Below are 18,356 nucleotides of genomic sequence, written 5' to 3'. Positions count from 1 at the left end.
TCTCTTTTTTCCCTTTGGAGGTCAAGCTATGTACTGAATTTTAAATCTATAGGAGCTATTGAAATTTGTTCCCAACATAAAATTATTGAAAATGTCAATTATGCAATCCTTTATCAACCTTACTTCTATTTGCTCATTGTATGCTTTAGTTTGTTTGCTCCTACCCCACGCTCAATATTATAATTACTATATTCTTTTTCATAGTATTTGTTTGTATTGATGTACAATGTATATTATTAGTTTTGTGCTGAAACTGAAGTTTACAATAAAGTTTAAAAAAAACTTTACAAACCAAAGTGCCATTTGTTACATAAAATCAAACACAGATGGACAAAACTGGACAAGGGGGTAAAAACAGAAAGCAACATATGAAAGAAATGAAAAAGAAAAAAAATGAAAAATGTAAAGCGCAGATCATATTATAATGAATCACAAACTTTAAAGGGTTGGTATCACCAACTATTCAAATTGTGTTTTTTCAACATATATCAAGTTTTTAAACCTTTTAAATGCTCAGCGTTCTTAATTTCACAGATTTGTTACTAGCATGTTTACATTTATGAATGTAATATTTGGCCAGAATGAAAATTAAGTAAATAGGCCCTGTTGTCTTCCTTGTATTTAAAAAAACAAACAACAAAAAAACAAGAGTTTGTTTGAAACAGACAGGAACATTGGGGATAACATGTGTTTGCAGCAAGTTTAAAACACCAGACCAGTAGGCTTCAGTATGAGTGCAAGTCCAAAATAAATGTCTAAAAGTTTCAGCATGATTGTTGCTAAAAGAGCAACTGGGGTCAATATCCTTTCTAAATCTTTGGAAAATAGAATATTGAATGGGGAAGTATTTGTATCATATTTGAAATGAAATTTATCTGACTTGGTTAGTCAACATATAAGGTAATAACAGTACTTTATACTTTACTGAACCAGCAGTATTGCAGTGAAAAACTCTTTAACAAATAAAGGTACATGGCACATGTTTATATTTTTTTAATTAATAAAACTGTTAAATAAATCAAATGTAAGTTTGTTTGAACTCAGACTTTAATAAATCCTAAGTTTCCAGTCGGACCTTTTCGGTGTAACACTCCACGGAAGTAGCATTAAAGCGCCAGTTGTGGATTCATCCTCAGTCTGCTGGTAAAGTTATATTTTCCTTCAGGGGGAAATCTGCTCGTCTCTGGGAAAATGTTTTCCGTTCAGTACTTCCGGGAGTTAATCAGCGACAGACTCACGGTCGCAGCGCTGGATATTTTCGCGGAGTTTGAGAAAACCATCATGCAGTACGAAGAGGCGATGGAGCGGCAACGCAGACTGCTGACCGCGCTGAGGAGGAAACCCGCAACCGCACCGCAGCTGTGCCCAGCAGGTACGGAGCTCTGCGGGACCCCACAGCTTAGCCCTGCGAGGTATTATATAGGGTTTGGATCAATTCAGTCACGTGATTTGGAGTTTTACAAATAGGGGGCGTTTCCCATCCTCCTCGGGATTTGTGTTTAAAGAAATCTTTCGAGAAAATTGGTAAAAATTCGTTTTGTTAACACAGCTCCCCTCTTCCTGCTTCACCTCCCTCTAGAGTTCTCCACAGGGAATCTTCCGGCTCCTCTGTCTCCTCCTTGTGTCCTCTTACAGACTTCTTCTGATAGATCCAACCTCATCATCCTTTAAGCTTGTCACTGTCCCGCCTCACAACGTGTCCAAACCACCTCAGTCTGTCTTCTGCTCTGAAATGCATCTCCTAAACATCTAACATGGGCTTTTCCTCTGGATTCCTTCCTGAATCTGATCCTATGTGTCTGCATCACTACCCAAAGAGAACCTCAACATCTTCAGCTCTGCCTCCTGTGTCTTTCTCTACATGGACGACCTCAGTCGTCGACACCTTTCCATTTCCTTTCATTCTTCCTAAGTACTGAAAGGTCTCCACCTTCCTCACCTCTGTTCTCTGGAACCTCACTGCTCCTCTTCAGTTCCTCTCATCGACACACAGAAAGCCTCGTCTTTCTGCGGCTCACCTTCGTTTCTCCCTCCCAAAGCAAACGTTCATCTCTCTAGATCAGGGGTTCTCTCAGTTTTTGTAGCTGAAGGCCAAATGAAGTACTCGACGTTAGACTGGGGGCCAATTTTGGTGAAAGAAAATGGATAAACCGAAAAAGTTGTTTTTAATAACTTTAATGAGCAAGTGTCATTGTACAGTTAACCAGGCCCTCCAGATGTTTCCCAATTGTGGTCAGAGGTTGCTGCCCAGATGTTCTACTCGTCTAGTAATTGTATCATTTGACAGACTTATTTGTTCAAGCTTTTTCTTTTGCTGTAGACAAACAATGTCAGCTACTTTCCGCATACATTCTTTTTACAAACTTCCCGTCACTGACTGGCTTGATACTCGGGTCATTTCCAAAGCAACAACGTATGTAGCTTCTGTCATAGCTTCACTGCATTTAGTCATGTTTGTACACATCTGCTGTGAAGCAAAGCCTCGTTGTAGTTGTTGGAGCTTATTGTGGCGCTCCTCGTCTGTAAATTTGTCATCGTTTTTATAATTTGTAACATTGTTTGACGATTTATATTGAATACTTTTGGCATTTCATTTACCTGCTTACAAATAAAGCACATGAGTTTATCCAGCCCATAAGGTAAGACAAAGTAAGCATTTGACCACTTAGCTTGAAAACGCCTTTTTCTCCTCGACAACACAACGTTTTTCCTCTGGCTCTCTCTCCATATCCCGCCATTTCTGCTACCGTTGTCACGGTCCAGAGGCGGTGACATAGAAAATGTTGTCTGCCCGCTTGGGGTGAAATGAATCCACCATACTGTTGACACCCGAGTGTAATTACCATTTTCTTCCTGCAGATGTCGCCAGAAACCATGAAACAATATTTTTCCAATCAATGGACAGCTGGTTCAATAACCATTCGATCAGGATTTATTGATTCTTCTTCCACTTTCGGCTTCTCCCATCAGGGGTCGCCACAGCGAACGAGTCGCATGGTAAATTTGGCAACGTTTTACGCCGGATGCCCTTCCTGACGCAACCTTCTCAAACCGGGCTTGGAACCGGCAGAGGTAGAGAAGGGAACAGGGAGTAGCCCGGAGTCGAACCCGGGTTTCACGGACGGAAGGCGCCGCAAATCAGCACGAGCTAAACTGGCTCCCCAACATTTATTGATTGAGGGCCACAAAAACTCTTCCCGCGGGCCGCCATTGGCCCCCGGGCCGTACTTTGAGATCCCCTGCTGTAGATGTTCCTTCACCTGCTTCCACTTTCACCATATCATCTGCAAACATCATGGTCTGTCTGTCAGTCTGTCCATCTTCACAGCAAATAAGGAGCTCAGCTGATCCCACCTCCATCTAGAATCCCTCTGTCACCCCCACGGCACATCTCACCACTGCCTCCATCGTTCTTCTCTGCAGGCTTCTTCACACAAACCACAGCTGCTATCCCTGTGTCCTGTCTCAGACTTTCTCTAGATCCAAAAAGAAACGATGCAGCTCCTTCTGACTTCCTCAGTTCTTCTCCAGGAGCCTCATCAAAGTAAACAGTCCATCTATGATTCTCCTCATTGGCATGAAACCAAACTGTTGCTCACAAACGTTCACCTCCGACCTCAGTCTAGCTTTTACTACTCTTTCCAAAATAATAACTTTATTGTTTATTACATCAGCTTTATTTCTCTGACGTTTCCATCACTCTGCCTCGTTCTTAAAAATGAGCAGCAGAACACGATTTTGTTAAATAATCCAGTCAGAAAAAAACCATCACCTTCCATACCTCCATGGGAATGTTCTCAGGACCGTCTGACTTTCCACTTCTCTGAATTTTGACAGCTTGCTGTAGAAAGACAGCCCAAAACTCTGCTGACGTCTTCCTGCTGACGTCTCCATGGAGAACTTTAAGACGATGGTTCTGGTTTTGCAAAGAAACAACGCAGCGATTCTGATGCTTTTTTTTCTCTGTCCATTTTTTACCATCTGTCCATCTGTGGTAGCTCCGCCTCCCCAGAGCAACTGTAAGCAGAGGAGCAGTCCTGGTCTGAACCAGGAGGCGCCAACACCAGAACTCAGAGAGGTTAAAAAGGAAGAGGAGGAGCTCTGCAGCAGTCAGGAGGATGAGCCGCTGATCCACCAGCAGGCGGCAAACGCAGCGATTTGTCGCGAGTCCAAAGACGAGTCTCAAGTCAGCGAGGAGGTGAATCATCTGCTCAGGCTACGGAAAGACATCCAGATCCCCAAAATCCATCTGCACAGAATAGGTATGATGGCCTGATGTTCCTGCAGGGAGCCCGCCATGAACGCGGTCAGACTAAAAAACCCAACGCACTCTAAACATTAGACTGCAAGCTGAGCACAGCAGTGGTTCATGGGATGCTTATGTTAAAAATGTGGGCGGGGCTTCTAGAAACTTATGTCAGCTTTGAAATTAAAGTAAATTCTGAGTTTGTGAAAAACTCAACAAAACATTGATCCAGTTTAGATCAACATAAAGACGGTTTCTGCGGCCACAAATGCTTGTTTAGCAGGCGATAGATGTTGGACCGCTCTAGAACCTTCAGTGCTTTGCTCAGGTATTTTAGGAGGGCTGCCCCCCTCCCCATCACCTGAACCCTCCTGTGTTTAACCACATTTGTCTTCCTCCTCGCAGATCTTCAACAATATTCTGTCCAAAGGGAGGAGGAGGCGGCACACTCTCCGCCCCCCCAGCAGAGCCGCTGCAGAGCGGACCAGAGCCCATCAGAACCTCTGAGCTTCGCAGAAGGGCTTCTCAGCCTGCAGCTGGTTCTGAAGCAGGAACCTGAGGACAGCGATGGGTACGAGCCGGATCCGCACAGAGGTCACATCCAGTCCGATTCCCACGGTGAGGCTGCAGGGCAAAAGCCACAGTCAAGAGAACCGGAGGACGCGACGTCAGCTGGAAACTCGAAGCTGAGAAAGGAAAGGCGAGTCGTTGACAGCTGTCCTCCTCCAGAGGGTTCCTGCAGCTCTGAGGAAGACGAGAAGCTCTTGGCGTGTGACCTCTGTGACAAAACCTTCAAGTTTAAGTCCCTGAAGAAGAAACACGACAGAGTCCACAAAGGGGGGAAGAGACATTTCTGCAAGACGTGCGGCAAAGGCTTCACACAGAGTGGGGACTCGCTGGCCCACAGCCGGACTCACGTCCGCAGGAGGAGGTGCCCCTTCAGGGAACATCAGCGCTCCCTCCGGAGCGGCAGTGTGTGGGCCCGCATCAGAAACCATAACCTGTGGAGGAGGTTCTCCTGCAAGCAGTGTGGGAAGAACTTTGTTCAGAGCGGGACTTTGTTAGTTCACAGGAGGGTCCACACAGGCGAGAAGCCCTTCTCCTAAACCCTCCGGTTCTGGTCTCACTTCAGAACCAGAGCAGTGTGGAAGAAGCTCCATATTCTACCAGGAATTTAAAAAGAAACCACTAACCTTGTAGCTTCAGTCTGAGGTTCACATCACATCCTGAGATTACACTGAAACCTGCGGGAAGACTTGAGTGAGATGATGATGATGATGATGATGATGAAACTGTGTGAGGAAGGATCTGCTTCTTGTATTTTCAAGTGAATAGATTATGCAGAGAAAAGACATTCAGTTATTTTATTTTTATTTTAAGCACCACTGTAAAGTGAAAAAGCTTTACCTTGTTTGATATGTTTCTTCCTGATGTTTTTTATATTGCATGTATTTTAGGACATACGACATTGACTTATTTATTAATGTAAATGTTTGAACTTGTCCTATTTGTTCACAGGTGCTTAACTAGGCAGGGGCTGAAGGTACAGTAGGAAGACGGCTGTAGGAACAGCTGTGAGCTGTTAGCTTGATGCTCTGTTGTCCCTGTGAAGTGTTCCAATAAAGAAAAGCTTCTGCTCGACTCTTTCCTCCTTTGGACCACTGACTGTCTTGCAAGGTGCAGTTTAGTGAAGAAAACTGACGACTACTTCTGCTTTTCCCTTCAGGGGAATCAGCTTCCTCCATCTAACCCTGTCAGAAGAACTGAGACATGGAGGGTTTTAAGATTGTCCAATGAGAAGCTGCTTCCAAAAAGGAGGACCTCATTTTAATATTGCAGATCTCGTCCCGCAGCTCAGTTCTGAGCAGGTCAGAGTGGATCAATTCTCCCCATAAATACTGTTTGTTTTTTTAATTTAACCGGGTAGGCTATTAAGAGCACGACTTGAGAAATGAATGGACAACGAAAATGTCTTTTATCTTATATCTGCATCTAAATCCTAAAATTCTTACATGATAACTGAACTGGGACGACGATCTTCATGTCTAATTTTAGTAAAAAATCTCGTCATAATCTCAGATTACTTTAAATTGAAATACCAAAATTTCAGGCCATATTTCCAAACTGTTTTGTCTTTTTAGAAAAATGTTTCAAATCAAAAAGAACCTGGGAAGATATTTGGTCCTCAAAACTGCAAATTCTTAGCAAGAGCTAAATGGGTTCAAAAAATGAAGATTGTGTTTTATTTTTTGTAACTGGATAATTAAGAGACATAACTCATAGAGGACCAGGTAATGTGTAGATGTCTTCAGGTTCTTTATGCTCATATGTGGATCCAGTTGTTGTTTGCTTATGGATACAAAGCATTTCTAGAAAAAATCCCCACTGATTAAATAACTAAGGTGTTGATATGTAAAACATGTTTTAAATATGATGTTTGAATAGATTAATCAGAACATTTGTTGTCATTCTCAAATTCTTTCATTCCCTGCCTGGATGTTGCTTTTCTGGTTTTGTTTTCTGACTGTCTTGGTGATTTGTTGGCTGTAAAAAATTCAGATATTGATTTACTTTATTTTAGATTGATTTTTTTCAGATGTAGCTTTAAATATCAAATCTTTGGGACTTCCTGTATTTTGATAGATAAAAAACTTTAATTACCGTGCAAATTCCTTCTTTTCCAGGAAATCACTGTTAATCTTAACACTGACACCCCAAAAACGGTATTAAACAATGAATACAGCTCCAATGTATAATCTGCAGTGCCTATGAATGTCCAGCAGGGGGCGGGGCTCTTCCAGCGGAAGTAAACATCAACAACGTGCTATTGCCGCGAGCTTGACGAAACAAAACGAAGCTGAACAGATTCTTGTGTTTTATTTCATTAGTTGTTGAAATTAATTATGTATTTACAAATGTGGGAGATCTTGAAAGAATGAACAGAAACACGACAGCTGGAACAAAACCCGTCTGACTGATGGAAGTCGCAGGTACGGAGCCCGTGTCCTGACATTAAGATATAAAAATATATCTTGTTCCCACAGATTAATATCTTGTTCCCACAGGTTATTATGTCGTTCGCACGAAATACTATTCCGTTCCCACAAGATACCATTCTGTTCCCACAAGATACTATTGCGTTCCCTCAAAATACTATTCCGTTCCCTCGAAATGATTAACTCGTGCGAACGCAATAATTATGTCGTTCGAACGCAATAATTATTCACGTCATAAGTCATTCAGGCAGATATGCTCTTTGTACGCCGGCAAAACTAAGCCGCTTTCAGCGGTAACTTCCGTGTCTCTGTGACCCACATTCGTTCAAAAAAGGAACATGAAAAACAAAAATGATCACTTTATTACTGTCTCAATGAATATAAGAAAAATATCAAAAGATTTATGATAACTAGGCTGCTTTGTCAAACGATAGCTCCTGCTAGGCTACTACTAGCTCCGCCGCAGAGCTCTTTGATGTATGCCGGCATTTGGGCAACTGGCTGGTCTGTTGTCAGACAGCTGATATTGTAGTTTAGGGTCGAATAGGAATAATAATATTCAGGACTTGTCTTTTATTAACTTTAGCAGTCAGTCGCTTTACATTCGAAGGCTATCAGGCTACATGCTAACTGACTAGCCGATCATTTCCTGTTATTAATTTACGTCATAGATTTACAGCAGATACCTTCACATTTCTGTCTGTGTGTGTCTCATTACATTGCATTGAAGACACGGAGGATGTTTAGAGAACAGATTTATTTATTTCAAAAAGCACAAAAGCAGCAAGATGACTGAGGGCGTACCAGATGATGTGAACGTGAATACGATGGATGCTTCTGTGCTTTTTAAAATAAATAAATCTGTTCTCTAAACATCCTCCGTGTCTTCAATGCAATGTAATGAGACACACACACAGACAGAAATGTGAAGGTATCTGCTGTAAATCTATGACGTAAATTAATAACAGGAAATGATCGGCTAGTCAGTTAGCATGTAGCCTAATAGCCTTCGAATGTAAAGATACTGACTGCTAAAGTTAATAAAAGACAAGTCCTGAATATTATTATTCCTATTCGACCCTAAACTACAATATCAGCTGTCTGACAACAGACCAGCCAGTTGCCCAAATGCCGGCATACATGATCAGAGAGCTCTGCGGCGGAGCTAGTAGTAGCCTAGCAGGAGCTATCGTTTGACAAAGCAGCCTAGTTATCATAAATCTTTTGATACTTTTCTTATATTCATTGAGACGGTAATAAAGTGATCATTTTTGTATTTCATGTTCCTTTTTTGAACGAATATGGGTCACAGAGACCGGAAGTTACGGCTGAAAGCGGCTTTTGCCGGCGTACAAAGAGCATATCCGCGTGAATGACTTATGACGTGAATAATTATTGCGTTCGAACGGATTAATTATTGCGTTCGAACGACATAATTATTGCGTTCGCACGAGTTAATCATTTCGAGGGAACGGAATAGTATTTTGAGGGAACGCAATAGTATCTTGTGGGAACGGAATAGTATCTTGTGGGAACGGAATAGTATTTCGTGCGAACGACATAATAACCTGTGGGAACAAGATATTAATCTGTGGGAACAAGATATATTTTTATATCTTAATGTCAGGACACGGGCTCCGTACGCAGGTGAGAAGAAGTCAGAAAGACTATTTTATTCATTTCTCATAAAAAGTTTTTCTTATTTTCGTATAAGTTACTATGTCTCAAGTTAAAATGTCCCTTTTCTCCAAATAATCATAAACTTTTAAACTGCTGCTCTTTTGAAGCATTTGTGTTTTATAAAGTTCAGCTTTCTAATGTTTACACGTCTCGACTACAGATTTATCTTCATCTTTAATAAACTTCTCTGTGGATAAAACTGTCATGTCAGTTAAAGTGTAAAGATGCACTACAGAGCAGATGGTTGAGACTCCACCTTAATACAAACTAAAAGTTGGTTGATTTCTCTGATTGATCTGATTTTCATGCAGTTGCCCAATAATGGAACAAATTATTGTAGAAATGCTAAACTAATATAAACAAGACAAAAAATGTGCTATATTTTCTTACATAAGGCATAAGAGGGATTTTATGCTTACAAAATAGTTTTTAAATGTTAGAAAATAAGCAAATCGGTTTAAATAAGTTTTCTAAAGTGTAAATTAATTAATATCTTTTTTGCTGAAAGTTTGTAATTCTCAACTTTTAAAAAGATTTCTGAAGGATTTGAAGTTTTTTTAATTAGCTTTATTGCACATAAAACGATTAAAAACTTTTTTTATATATACAAATGAGACTAGAAAGTGTTTATTCACATGTAATTTTTTTTAAATTCATGCGGCCAGTGATTAACCTTTTTCTTGGCCGCACGAAGTCGGAGGAAGGTTCGGTTAGATCAATACATACCAGCAACAATTACAACACGTAAATACACGAGAATGACATCATCCATGAGAATCAGACTGGAATCTCTTGAAAGAGCAAAAATCAGGTTGAAAAATTCTAAACAGACTTTTTCTTGGTAGGAGAGAAAAATGAAACAAATGTACCTGTTAAAAACTACATTTCTTTTAAGGAGGAATGACTAGTTTTAGTTTGGTCGGCCTTTCTGAGTCTCCTGACGCTCTTTTCAGATTTAATAATAATGGATTAGATTTATCTGCACTTTTCCAGACGCTCAAAGCGCTTACGATGTATCTCCAGTATTTCTTCATTCCTCATTCATGCTTGGTGATGTCCGGAGTGGTCTGCTGCCGGGAACTTGACGTGGAAGGACATGAGGGTAGATCGCAGGACAGAGAAGATTAAAAAAAAAAAGTACTTCTTAAAAATCCACCAGCCAATCAAAATCCTCACCGAGAAGCATGGGACTTGATTGACATGCAGAATGGCCAATCGGACATCCTCTGATGCATACGTCACTGCAGACGCGTGTTTAAATTCACTGAGCGCAAACTCTGTCATCAGAAAGTCTCTTTCTGCCCCGCGGCACATCATGCCCCCGGCAGAAGACCACTCCTGACAACCGGGGTGTTCATTAAAGCCGCCCCGCGTTTCTCCTCTCGGCCGATAAATACGAGCGCATTAAGGAAGCTGCGAGGCACGCGCTTCGTACGGCGCCACCCAACTCCCAATGTTAAGTGCCTAGGATAGCACTAGGGTTAAATGTTAAAAAATAAGGAAAATAGACAAACTTTGCTTACAGAGTAATTATTACAGAAGAATTTGGATCTTTACTCCATTAAGGATAATACTTTATGCTATATCCTCTTTTCTTAAATGTTTAGTTTGTATTTGAAGAGAGATCATCATTCCAGTTTTTGAAAAATGTAAGTTTAATTATGGTGGTTAGCGCTCTTTCCTCACAGCAAGAAGGCCTCCGGTTCAAGTCCGGCTGGGAGACGTGAAACAGAACATCAACAGGAGACCTTTCTGTGTGGAGTTTGCATGTTCTCCCTGTGCATGTTTGGGTTTTCCCCATGGACACCAGCTTCTCCCCACCGTTTAACGCTTGTGCTATCCTCGGCATTTTAACATTGAATCTGTAACATACAGACAAGGTTTCGATAGGTCATTCCTTCTCAGAATTACGGAAAAGATTGAGTTCCCTGACCGGGAATCGAACCCGGGCCGCGGCGGTGAGAGCGCCGAATCCTAACCACTAGACCACCAGGGACAATTCAACTTATCATCGTCACTCTGAAACTTCATTCACTACTGCCCCCTAACGGTATGGGAATGTACTCAAAATTCTGTACAAATGCGACAGTTCAGCCCATCAGCTCTTTTTTTCCTTTTTTCAGGCCAAATTTCTGTTAAATTTCCTTTAAATGTTTAAAATTGCCGTGTCGATTAGTCACCTTTAAATTTAGTGTATAATAAGGTGCCTTTTTTTGCACGTATTAAACGTTTTCTGGCTTATTGCTGCATTTGAGTTAATCTATAATAAAAACGCATTTCACTCATATTTGTTTCTTTTTCATCAGTTTCATGCTCCGCCCCTGATGTGTCCAGCACTCTTTCTGTGTGTTTTGTATCTGTTTACGCATGCGAGTTTGGATGGCGTGAAGGAGTGTATGAGTCTGTGCCTTCTGAGCTGAGAGCTGCAGCCTCAGTGTGGACCAGCCCTTCAACACCTGATAACCAAGACGCCATCTGCTGTGGACCAATGACTGAGGATCCATTCCTGTTTAAAAGAGCCACCATTCCTTGCAGAAATGGCAGCTTTTGATACACCCTTTGGGGTGATCAGCTTTCCCTCAGTGAAACCACCAACATTAAGCTGAAGTCCTCTTTCATTTGGAATTCTGTGGAGGAGCTTGTTAATACGAGTGCATTGTGTCAGAGACTTTAGTTGTTGCTTGTTTTGTCCAAAGCACTTGTTAAACTGTTATTACCTGATGGGTCTCGTTTCGTGAAGATTGATTGTTGCAAACAACTTGTTCTACTTTGTTTTCTGACATCTCTCCTTTTGTTTGCCTTTTCAGCCAACAGCTAATTAAAAGCTGCACTTTAGCACAGCACGCCTGTCTGGGCCTTCCTTTATTTTCTGTTACACCTTTTTTTGGGTTGGGATTGTTAAATAAGTGGGGGCTTGTCCAGGATATTGATTGCAATCAACTGTTAGTGCTACCGCACTACTGTCCCTGAGGTGCCTCCCACTTGGGTATATCGGATGGCTACTGGCTTTGAGTTGGAGGACTTCATCGCTAGTCCAGCCATTTAGCAACAGTGTATGTGCCGCACAAGTATTCTGATGCAGATTGCAACCCACTTCCGGTTTAAATATTCTAGAGACTCCTTTTAGCCTTCCCAGGTACAATCCAAGCTCTTCCTTGAGTGGGACCCGGGACAAAACACGGCTGAAAAGTCCATCTCACCCGCCTTCAGTTTGAAGTTCAGGAAAAGGCCCGACACCACAGTGAGGATTAGAAAACTGGAGCTGGAGTCAAAATTAATGTTTGAACTGAAATTCAAACATTTAACCAGTCATCTCCTGGTTCAATCCACACACTATCACAAAGTATACAGCAGCAATTACGGCAAACAATGAAGTTTCTGCAAAACCAAGCTCTGTGTATATTACAACTACAGAATTCATAAAGTGTTATTGATTTAATAAATAGATGGACCCACTTAATGGACCCTGTCGTTTACTTTGAACATTTGATGTACAATTTATTGTTCCTTTGGCAAGCATTTTCTTCCAGAATTGAAACTTAATTGCACATAATACCATTTTACAGATATTCACTGTCAGGTATGTATTAAGAGAACGGTTGTCAATTATGTATATATATATATATATATATATATATATATATATATATATATATATATATATATATATATATATATATATATATATATATATATATATATATATAAAAGCCAGATGATAAGACATTATGATTAAGTATTGAATCTGTCGCATACAGACAAGGTTATAGGTCATTTCTTCTCAGAATTACGGAAAAGATTATGTTCCCTGACCGGGAATCGAACCCGGGCCGCGGCGGTGAGAGCGCCGAATCCTAACCACTAGACCACCAGGGACAAGTTGACTGACTTTCGTCGCTCTGAAACTTCATTCACTACTGCCCCCTAACGGTATGGGAATGTACTCAAAATTCTGTACAAATGCGACGGTTAAGCACATCAGCTCTTTTTTTCTTTTTTCAGACCAAATTACTGTTAAATTTCCTTTAAATGTTTAAAATTGCTGTGTCGATTAGTCTCCTTTAAATTTAGTGTATAATAAGGTGCCGTTTTTGCACGTATTAAACGTTTTCTGGCTTATTGCTGCATTTGAATTTCCTTTGTTCATCTATGTAATAAAAACGTATTTCACTCATCTTTTTTTGTTCTTCAGCAGTTTCATGCTCCGGCCCTGGTGTGTCCAGCACTTTGTGTGTTTTGTATCTGTTTACGCATGCGAGTTTGGATGGCGTGAAGGTGTGTATGAGTCTGTGCCTTCTGAGCTGAGAGCTGCAGCCTCAGTGTGGACCAGCCCTTCAACACCTGATAACCAAGACGCCATCTGCTGTGGACCAATGACTGAGGATCCATTCCTGTTTAAAAGAGCCACCATTCCTTGCAGAAATGGCAGCTTTTGATACACCCTTTGGGGTGATCAGCTTTCCCTCAGTGAAACCACCAACATTAAGCTGAAGTCCTCTTTCATTTGGAATTCTGTGGAGGAGCTTGTTAATACGAGTGCATTGTGTCAGAGACTTTAGTTGTTGCTTGTTTTGTCCAAAGCACTTGTTAAACTGTTATTACCTGATGGGTCTCGTTTCGTGAAGATTGATTGTTGCAAACAACTTGTTCTACTTTGTTTTCTGACATCTCTCCTTTTGTTTGCCTTTTCAGCCAACAGCTAATTAAAAGCTGCACTTTAGCACAGCACGCCTGTCTGGGCCTTCCTTTATTTTCTGTTACACCTTTTTTTGGGTTGGGATTGTTAAATAAGTGGGGGCTTGTCCAGGATATTGATTGCAATCAACTGTTAGTGCTACCGCACTACTGTCCCTGAGGTGCCTCCCACTTGGGTATATCGGATGGCTACTGGCTTTGAGTTGGAGGACTTCATCGCTAGTCCAGCCATTTAGCAACAGTGTATGTGCCGCACAAGTATTCTGATGCAGATTGCAACCCACTTCCGGTTTAAATATTCTAGAGACTCCTTTTAGCCTTCCCAGGTACAATCCAAGCTCTTCCTTGAGTGGGACCCGGGACAAAACACGGCTGAAAAGTCCATCTCACCCGCCTTCAGTTTGAAGTTCAGGAAAAGGCCCGACACCACAGTGAGGATTAGAAAACTGGAGCTGGAGTCAAAATTAATGTTTGAACTGAAATTCAAACATTTAACCAGTCATCTCCTGGTTCAATCCACACACTATCACAAAGTATACAGCAGCAATTACGGCAAACAATGAAGTTTCTGCAAAACCAAGCTCTGTGTATATTACAACTACAGAATTCATAAAGTGTTATTGATTTAATAAATAGATGGACCCACTTAATGGACCCTGTCGTTTACTTTGAACATTTGATGTACAATTTATTGTTCCTTTGGCAAGCATTTTCTTCCAGAATTGAAACTTAATTGCACATAATACCATTTTACAGATATTCACTGTCAGGTATGTATTAAGAGAACGGTTGTCAATTATGTATATATATATATATATATATATATATATATATATATATATATATATATATATATATATATATATATATATATATATATATATATATATATATATAAAAGCCAGATGATAAGACATTATGATTAAGTATTGAATCTGTCGCATACAGACAAGGTTATAGGTCATTTCTTCTCAGAATTACGGAAAAGATTATGTTCCCTGACCGGGAATCGAACCCGGGCCGCGGCGGTGAGAGCGCCGAATCCTAACCACTAGACCACCAGGGACAAGTTGACTGACTTTCGTCGCTCTGAAACTTCATTCACTACTGCCCCCTAACGGTATGGGAATGTACTCAAAATTCTGTACAAATGCGACGGTTAAGCACATCAGCTCTTTTTTTCTTTTTTCAGACCAAATTACTGTTAAATTTCCTTTAAATGTTTAAAATTGCTGTGTCGATTAGTCTCCTTTAAATTTAGTGTATAATAAGGTGCCGTTTTTGCACGTATTAAACGTTTTCTGGCTTATTGCTGCATTTGAATTTCCTTTGTTCATCTATGTAATAAAAACGTATTTCACTCATCTTTTTTTGTTCTTCAGCAGTTTCATGCTCCGGCCCTGGTGTGTCCAGCACTCTGTGTGTTTTGTATCTGTTTACGCATGCGAGTTTGGATGGCGTGAAGGTGTGTATGAGTCTGTGCCTTCTGAGCTGAGAGCTGCAGCCTCAGTGTGGACCAGCCCTTCAACACCTGATAACCAAGACGCCATCTGCTGTGGACCAATGACTGAGGATCCATTCCTGTTTAAAAGAGCCACCATTCCTTGCAGAAATGGCAGCTTTTGATACACCCTTTGGGGTGATCAGCTTTCCCTCAGTGAAACCACCAACATTAAGCTGAAGTCCTCTTTCATTTGGAATTCTGTGGAGGAGCTTGTTAATACGAGTGCATTGTGTCAGAGACTTTAGTTGTTGCTTGTTTTGTCCAAAGCACTTGTTAAACTGTTATTACCTGATGGGTCTCGTTTCGTGAAGATTGATTGTTGCAAACAACTTGTTCTACTTTGTTTTCTGACATCTCTCCTTTTGTTTGCCTTTTCAGCCAACAGCTAATTAAAAGCTGCACTTTAGCACAGCACGCCTGTCTGGGCCTTCCTTTATTTTCTGTTACACCTTTTTTTGGGTTGGGATTGTTAAATAAGTGGGGGCTTGTCCAGGATATTGATTGCAATCAACTGTTAGTGCTACCGCACTACTGTCCCTGAGGTGCCTCCCACTTGGGTATATCGGATGGCTACTGGCTTTGAGTTGGAGGACTTCATCGCTAGTCCAGCCATTTAGCAACAGTGTATGTGCCGCACAAGTATTCTGATGCAGATTGCAACCCACTTCCGGTTTAAATATTCTAGAGACTCCTTTTAGCCTTCCCAGGTACAATCCAAGCTCTTCCTTGAGTGGGACCCGGGACAAAACACGGCTGAAAAGTCCATCTCACCCGCCTTCAGTTTGAAGTTCAGGAAAAGGCCCGACACCACAGTGAGGATTAGAAAACTGGAGCTGGAGTCAAAATTAATGTTTGAACTGAAATTCAAACATTTAACCAGTCATCTCCTGGTTCAATCCACACACTATCACAAAGTATACAGCAGCAATTACGGCAAACAATGAAGTTTCTGCAAAACCAAGCTCTGTGTATATTACAACTACAGAATTCATAAAGTGTTATTGATTTAATAAATAGATGGACCCACTTAATGGACCCTGTCGTTTACTTTGAACATTTGATGTACAATTTATTGTTCCTTTGGCAAGCATTTTCTTCCAGAATTGAAACTTAATTGCACATAATACCATTTTACAGATATTCACTGTCAGGTATGTATTAAGAGAACGGTTGTCAATTATGTATATATATATATATATATATATATATATATATATATATATATATATATATATATATAAAAGCCAGATGATAAGACATTATGATTAAGTATTGAATCTGTCGCATACAGACAAGGTTATAGGTCATTTCTTCTCAGAATTACGGAAAAGATTATGTTCCCTGACCGGGAATCGAACCCGGGCCGCGGCGGTGAGAGCGCCGAATCCTAACCACTAGACCACCAGGGACAAGTTGACTGACTTTCGTCGCTCTGAAACTTCATTCACTACTGCCCCCTAACGGTATGGGAATGTACTCAAAATTCTGTACAAATGCGACGGTTAAGCACATCAGCTCTTTTTTTCTTTTTTCAGACCAAATTACTGTTAAATTTCCTTTAAATGTTTAAAATTGCTGTGTCGATTAGTCTCCTTTAAATTTAGTGTATAATAAGGTGCCGTTTTTGCACGTATTAAACGTTTTCTGGCTTATTGCTGCATTTGAATTTCCTTTGTTCATCTATGTAATAAAAACGTATTTCACTCATCTTTTTTTGTTCTTCAGCAGTTTCATGCTCCGGCCCTGGTGTGTCCAGCACTTTGTGTGTTTTGTATCTGTTTACGCATGCGAGTTTGGATGGCGTGAAGGTGTGTATGAGTCTGTGCCTTCTGAGCTGAGAGCTGCAGCCTCAGTGTGGACCAGCCCTTCAACACCTGATAACCAAGACGCCATCTGCTGTGGACCAATGACTGAGGATCCATTCCTGTTTAAAAGAGCCACCATTCCTTGCAGAAATGGCAGCTTTTGATACACCCTTTGGGGTGATCAGCTTTCCCTCAGTGAAACCACCAACATTAAGCTGAAGTCCTCTTTCATTTGGAATTCTGTGGAGGAGCTTGTTAATACGAGTGCATTGTGTCAGAGACTTTAGTTGTTGCTTGTTTTGTCCAAAGCACTTGTTAAACTGTTATTACCTGATGGGTCTCGTTTCGTGAAGATTGATTGTTGCAAACAACTTGTTCTACTTTGTTTTCTGACATCTCTCCTTTTGTTTGCCTTTTCAGCCAACAGCTAATTAAAAGCTGCACTTTAGCACAGCACGCCTGTCTGGGCCTTCCTTTATTTTCTGTTACACCTTTTTTTGGGTTGGGATTGTTAAATAAGTGGGGGCTTGTCCAGGATATTGATTGCAATCAACTGTTAGTGCTACCGCACTACTGTCCCTGAGGTGCCTCCCACTTGGGTATATCGGATGGCTACTGGCTTTGAGTTGGAGGACTTCATCGCTAGTCCAGCCATTTAGCAACAGTGTATGTGCCGCACAAGTATTCTGATGCAGATTGCAACCCACTTCCGGTTTAAATATTCTAGAGACTCCTTTTAGCCTTCCCAGGTACAATCCAAGCTCTTCCTTGAGTGGGACCCGGGACAAAACACGGCTGAAAAGTCCATCTCACCCGCCTTCAGTTTGAAGTTCAGGAAAAGGCCCGACACCACAGTGAGGATTAGAAAACTGGAGCTGGAGTCAAAATTAATGTTTGAACTGAAATTCAAACATTTAACCAGTCATCTCCTGGTTCAATCCACACACTATCACAAAGTATACAGCAGCAATTACGGCAAACAATGAAGTTTCTGCAAAACCAAGCTCTGTGTATATTACAACTACAGAATTCATAAAGTGTTATTGATTTAATAAATAGATGGACCCACTTAATGGACCCTGTCGTTTACTTTGAACATTTGATGTACAATTTATTGTTCCTTTGGCAAGCATTTTCTTCCAGAATTGAAACTTAATTGCACATAATACCATTTTACAGATATTCACTGTCAGGTATGTATTAAGAGAACGGTTGTCAATTATGTATATATATATATATATATATATATATATAATATATATATATATATATATATATATATATATATATATATATATATATATATATATATATATATATATATATATATATAAAAGCCAGATGATAAGACATTATGATTAAGTATTGAATCTGTCGCATACAGACAAGGTTATAGGTCATTTCTTCTCAGAATTACGGAAAAGATTATG

At 40.6% G+C, this 18,356-nt stretch overlaps 1 protein-coding gene and 4 non-coding genes across 6 annotated transcripts; 1 reads left to right on the top strand and 4 right to left on the bottom strand.

The window, feature by feature from the left end:
• Positions 1 to 1,066: 1,066 nt before the first annotated feature.
• On the top strand, positions 1,067 to 5,887 carry LOC101172276 (zinc finger protein 37). Of its 2 annotated transcripts, none has more exons than XM_004078773.3 (3): positions 1,067 to 1,372; positions 3,999 to 4,262; positions 4,652 to 5,887. In XM_004078773.3, the coding sequence occupies exons 1-3, from the start codon at positions 1,192 to 1,194 to the stop codon at positions 5,350 to 5,352; spliced, it is 1,146 nt and encodes a 381-aa protein (XP_004078821.1). In that variant the 5' UTR covers positions 1,067 to 1,191; the 3' UTR covers positions 5,353 to 5,887. The 2 variants fall into 2 exon arrangements, with proteins under 2 accessions (XP_004078821.1, XP_020567022.1); XM_020711363.1 differs by lacking the exon at positions 1,067 to 1,372 and adding an exon at positions 3,142 to 3,544.
• Positions 5,888 to 10,846: 4,959 nt separating this feature from the next.
• Positions 10,847 to 10,918, bottom strand: trnae-cuc. Its single transcript has one exon. It is a non-coding gene; the product is annotated as a tRNA-Glu (tRNA).
• Positions 10,919 to 12,726: 1,808 nt separating this feature from the next.
• On the bottom strand, positions 12,727 to 12,798 carry trnae-cuc. Its single transcript has one exon. It is a non-coding gene; the product is annotated as a tRNA-Glu (tRNA).
• Positions 12,799 to 14,611: 1,813 nt separating this feature from the next.
• trnae-cuc lies at positions 14,612 to 14,683 on the bottom strand. Its single transcript has one exon. It is a non-coding gene; the product is annotated as a tRNA-Glu (tRNA).
• A 1,775-nt stretch (positions 14,684 to 16,458) lies between these two features.
• On the bottom strand, positions 16,459 to 16,530 carry trnae-cuc. Its single transcript has one exon. It is a non-coding gene; the product is annotated as a tRNA-Glu (tRNA).
• Between the last annotated feature and the right edge of the window lie 1,826 nt (positions 16,531 to 18,356).

This window comes from Oryzias latipes, chromosome 17, assembly GCF_002234675.1.
Source record: "Oryzias latipes chromosome 17, ASM223467v1".
Taxonomy (NCBI): Eukaryota; Metazoa; Chordata; class Actinopteri; order Beloniformes; family Adrianichthyidae; genus Oryzias; species Oryzias latipes.
The sequence above is the reverse complement of the archived record's forward strand: the minus strand, read 5'-3'. Positions and strand labels throughout refer to the sequence as shown.